Source organism: Podarcis muralis, chromosome 6, assembly GCF_964188315.1.
Source record: "Podarcis muralis chromosome 6, rPodMur119.hap1.1, whole genome shotgun sequence".
Classification (NCBI taxonomy): Eukaryota; Metazoa; Chordata; class Lepidosauria; order Squamata; family Lacertidae; genus Podarcis; species Podarcis muralis.
In genome coordinates this window covers 27,429,341-27,434,688 of record NC_135660.1, presented here as the reverse complement: position 1 = coordinate 27,434,688, position 5,348 = coordinate 27,429,341, and the positions used below count along the sequence as shown (strand labels likewise).

The window sequence follows — 5,348 nt, the reverse complement described above, 5'->3', positions numbered from 1 at the left end:
AGCATCTCAAGGATCATCTCACTCTCTGCAGTTTCTTACATGAACATACCACATCTTTCAGGCTGCAATTCTATGCACTCTTTCCAGAGATGAAATCCCACTCAACACAGTGGGACTTACTTCTGTGCAAGCACGCCCAGGAATGTGCCGATAGCAATCTTTTGCAGGTGTGCACGAAATTGTTCTGCGTTTTCAGCTTGCCTGTCTGCCTGACTCTACCGTATCCTGCATGAGTTTAACACGGTTGTTTAGAAACAGCAACGATTTTGTTGCTGGGGCTGTTTTTCACGAAATGTATATCCCGCTCGGCTGTAAGGAAACCCCAAAGCTGTTTATATAAAAAGAATGCAACAATGAAATTACCGCCCCTCCCCCAAATAAAAAGATTAAAAGCAACTATTTAAAGCATTCGAAAACAATTAAAACCAACGGTAAATTAAAAACCTGATTTAAACGCGTGTCAACATTCCACACGTCTACTGCTGTTCATGCCGGTATCTTGCGGGAGCAGCAGCAGCAATAGGAACAGAGGCGCAGGACGAAACTTTTCTAAAAAGAAAAGCGGAATCTGCTGAATGGATTCCTTACAGAACGGGACTGTCTGACGGGACTGTGCGAGCACGCTGGCCTCCGTTTCTTTGGAAAGAAGCAGCAGCGGAAGATTCCTTTCGGGACTAGCAGAGAAGCTCGGCTGGCTGCACTTTGGGAAAACTTTCCCCAGCGCCCATCTCCCAACGGAGGGGATTGTGTGGCGGGGCGGACTGGAGTGGGAGCACGCGCACGCGGGCGGGAGGGGGAGCCCTGTGGCGATGCGGGCAGCCAGCTGAGCAGAGCTGCCCTTCCTTGCCAGCCGGCCAGCCAGCCAGCCAGGCAGGCTCCGCGGCAGAGCCTTAAACACCCAGCAGCATCCCTGACCCGGGGAAGGGAGGGAGGGGTAGGGGAGTCAGCGGCAAGAGTGGCAGGCGCGGCATCCAATGAGGAGGCCCGGAGAGGGCCGCGGGGGCCGGGCGCGGGCGGCTGCGTTGGAGGCTGCAGCTCCTCGGCCATTCAGCAGAGGGGGAAGCGAGCCGGGCGGGCGTCGCTGCTGAAGCGCCGCTGCTATTGCCGCCTCCGCCGCTGCTGGTGCCTCTGGGCTCCGATTGCGTCGCGCTCTCTGCCTGGCGGGCAAAGAAGTGCTTCGCTCCCAAAGTCTCCATGGGCTGGCGATGGAGCGGCGCCGCCTGAGCATTGCAGAGACTTCGCCGCCGCCGGCTGCTGCTGCTGCTGCTGTAGGGAGGCCGGTTCTTCTTCCTCCTCCTTCTCCTCTTCTTCCTCCCCTCCGACTGGATCGAGTGCCTGGCGGGCGCTTGGGAGCGATGGGCAGCCGCGGCGGGAGCACGCAAGTCGGAGGGATCTTCTCCAGCGAGCCGTTCGCATCGCCCTAGCGGATCCCCGCATCCGGCCTCGTCTCTTTCCTCTTCCTCCGGCCAGAGCCTCCTGGACCAGCCCGCATCGGCGCAAGGCAGGCAGGCGGGTGGGGGACCCAGGCTGAGCCGGGCGCGCAGAAGGAGGGAGCCTCGGCTGCTTCGCTTGCGCCCGCCACCCACTCCTAGGAAAACGACCCGAAAAAACCAGACGCAATGCACTTTCCCGGAGATCGGCGGCTCGACGGGGGCCTCTGCAACTTTCCCCGCTCCCCTGGCTCTGCCTCCGCTCCCCGCCTGGCGCTTGGGCTGCAGAGCGGAAACTCCTCGGGCTGGCGGAGGAACTGACTGAGCACCATCCCTTTGCTGGGATGATGCGTTAACTTGGTGCAGAGCAGTCCCCTCCTCCTCCTCCTCTTCTGCCTCCTCTCTGCCCGCTTGTCTGGGCATCTGCTGGCGCTGGGGGTCTGCTCCCAAGTCCTGCGAAGAAAAGAGCTTGGGAAGGTAGCTAGGGAACAGCGGCTTCTGCTTCCACAAAGCCCTGGGGGGAGCTGCCCCATGCCCAGCAGGGTGCAGTGGGCACCCAGGAGAACAGCGGCGACCAGGGGCTGCCCCCAAGGACAGCCAGCTTCCCTGAGGGACGGGGACATGCCCTCTCTGCCTGGGAGAAAGCCCCTGGGCGTCCGGACCCACCTTGGCCCAAGCGCCTGCCTGTGATGTGCAACAGTTGGCAGGGCTGGTTCCCCCGCCCTGGCTCCAAATCGCCGCCGGCATGAAGGTGTTCCGCAGGAAGGCGCTGGTGCTGTGCTTGGGCTATGTGCTCCTCCTGCTCTTGACGATGCTCAACTTGCTGGACTATAAGTGGCACAAGGGGCCTCAGCAGTGCAGCGAGCCCTCGCCCGCCCGCCGCACCCCTTACCCTCAGCAGCTGCCTTATTACACCTACCAGTCCCGGTCGGACACTCGGGCCCTCTACGGGCCCCCCGTGCCCCTCGCCCGCAAGCGGCAGCTGGTCTACATCTTCACCACGTGGCGGTCGGGGTCCTCCTTCTTTGGGGAGCTCTTCAACCAGAACCCGGAGGTCTTCTTCCTCTACGAGCCGGTGTGGCACGTGTGGCAGAAGCTGTACCCCGGCGACGCCGTCTCCCTGCAAGGCGCGGCGCGGGACATGCTGAGTTCCCTGTACCGCTGCGACCTCTCCGTCTTCCAGCTCTACAGCACGGCCGGGGTGGGGAAGAACCTCACCACGCTGGGCATTTTCGGGGCGGCCACCAACAAAGTGATCTGCTCCTCGCCGCTTTGCCCAGCCTACCGCAAGGAAGTGGTGGGCATGGTGGATGACAAGCTGTGCAAGAAGTGCCCTCCGCAGCAGCTGCACCTCCTCCAGGATGAGTGCCTCAAGTATCACACTCTGGTCATCAAGGGCGTGAGGGTCTTCGATATCGGAGTGCTGGCGCCGCTCATGCAAGACCCTTCCTTGGCTCTCAAAGTCATCCACTTGGTCCGGGACCCCCGCGCAGTGGCCAGCTCCAGGATCAAGTCCCGCCACGGGCTGATCCGTGAGAGCCTGCAGGTGGTGAGGAGCAGGGACCCCCGGATCCATCGCATGCCCTTCCTGGATGCTGGCCACAAGCTGAACAGCAAGAAGGAAGGGGGAGGTGGCTCCGACTACCACGCCTTAGGGGCCATGGAGGTGATCTGCGGGAGCATGGCCAAGACCTTGCAAACTGCGTTGCGCCCGCCTGACTGGCTGAAGGGTAACTACATGGCTGTCCGCTATGAGGACCTGGTAGTGGACCCCATCAAGACTTTGCGGCAGGTGTACGGGTTTGTCAACCTGGCGGTGAGCCCGGAGATGGAGAAGTTTGCTCTCAACATGACCAGTGGGCCTGGATACTCTTCCAAGCCCTTTGTGGTTTCTGCCAGGAATGCTAGCCAGGCAGTGAATGCCTGGAGGACAGCGCTAAGCTTTCTGCAGATCAAGCAAGTTGAGGAGTATTGCCACCAGCCCATGGCCATTCTAGGCTATGAGAGAGTCAACGGCCCAGAAGAAGTCAAGGACCTCAGCAAAACCTTGCTCAGGAAGCCAAGGTTGTGAATGGGCTGCACGCCTTCTGCAGAAAAGGGGTTGGATTGGAGAGCGGGTTACAACTTTGCTGAGAATTATGTTTACCTGAGAGACAGAGAGCAAGCAAAACGTGGCTCTTTCATGAGGACATATCATTGAAGAAGACCACCACAATCCTCCAGGGACTATTGAGGATAACATACATCCATGTTTCTCCATTGCTGGGCTGTCAATAATTTAAAACACACACACACAAACACACCAGTGAGTATTTGTGAGGCCTCTTTTCTCTCCCAAAGTGTGCAAGGCACGTGATTCAGTATGTACCAGAACCTTTACATACATACCTCTTGTTGTGATGGTGATCATGAAGGACTTGCACAATTGCTGAAGCATTGTTTTGGGGTTTTTTTGTGGGGGGAGGGTTGGGGCGGCAAGGAGGAAGGTAAGGTGGGGGAATACTCCGTAAAACAGAATTCAGAGGACTGGACTTTTGTATAAATGTTTAAATGTGATATTAATAAAGAAATCAATAAAAGATGCTGATTTTACAATGACTTAACTGTTTGGGAGGTTGCACATATCGATTTCTGCTCATTTTGAATCTACAGGGCATTGCTACAGAAATGTTGCTTGCATTTTGTTGAGATAGCAGTTGGAAAAGCGTGGATTGCGTGTGGCTGTGTGTTTTACAATGCAACCATCCCTACGAAGGTTGGGGATGTTAAAAAGTACCCCTAACAGACTCTGTGCATGGTGGAGGTTTTAATGGCAGATAGACATATTTGCAGGAACTTTTTAGTAAATACTCCCAGGTTGAGGAAAAAAAGTAGAACTGAAGTAGTTTTAAACTTCCATAGCGATAACATTACAGCCTTTTGCCAATCTGGCAGTATTTGTATTTGCCTTGAAGTTTGGAGGTTGCTGTATGTACATAGTTTACAATGATACCTATTTCAGTTGCGAAATGAAAACAGCTTTTTATAGATATTTCTGCCATGGCATCATTAGACAAGTGTCAAAAGGAAGCAGTGACACAAGAGGCCATTTCTCTGTAGAAAGCTCAAATCACGTTGCAATGTTCTTCTCTTGCATGCACTGATAAGGTGTATTCTGTGAAGCGAAACGTATTGTTCTTACTATGAAGTGATGGGTAAATCCCAGAGTCATTACCATAGCAAGGTTTTGGAGAGACACCCATCCACTGTGATATTTGCAGCCTCTTATAATCATATCTGATAAAAGTAAGAGACTTTCAGCCTTACTAATTTGCCGGAGGAGCCTGGTTTTTTGCAAAAATCCTAAACAATGTCCTTTGATGTGCGGACTGTAGCTACCGTACTTTGTTTCAGTCTTGTTCATTGTTCTCCAAGTGCTTTCTTAAATGAAAATAATTTCTTACAAGGTCTGAGGCTTAAATGAAATCAAATTGTCTCCCTTCTATACTGTGTCAATTAATGAAAATGGAGCTTCCCAGGGACATTGCCTACTTAGATATTGTGCCGTGAGACAACAGAGATAATTTCTCCAGGGAATATAATGATGAGATCTAGGAAAGCTATTTCTAGGAGTAAGGTACTGAAGAGCGATTGTCTGTGAAAGCTGTGATAAAGTTTCTTATCCTAACAATGAATTTTAGGTTAAAGAAACAGATGATAGACAGACTGCTGAGCTAATATTTTCATAATAGTACAATTGCAGCTTGGGAAAAGAAGCAAATGCTATCTTAAGTCTGCAGCCCTATTCTTACTTGGGAGTAAGCTCCGTTCAGCCCAGTGGGACTTGATTTTCTTAATATTCAAGTTTGGGATTGGGCTGCAAATTAGCCAGTTTCATACAGTGAAGAAAGCAGCAAATGCTGCTGATTATTTTCTAAT

The 5,348-nt window shown here is 53.4% G+C and overlaps 1 protein-coding gene across 1 annotated transcript; it reads left to right on the top strand.

The window, feature by feature from the left end:
• The first annotated feature begins 1,037 nt into the window (after positions 1 to 1,037).
• Positions 1,038 to 4,028, top strand: CHST2 (carbohydrate sulfotransferase 2). The gene has a single exon (XM_028731218.2). It carries the CDS (start codon positions 2,176 to 2,178, stop codon positions 3,499 to 3,501), a length of 1,326 nt encoding a protein of 441 aa, XP_028587051.2. The 5' UTR covers positions 1,038 to 2,175; the 3' UTR covers positions 3,502 to 4,028.
• Positions 4,029 to 5,348: the final 1,320 nt, after the last annotated feature.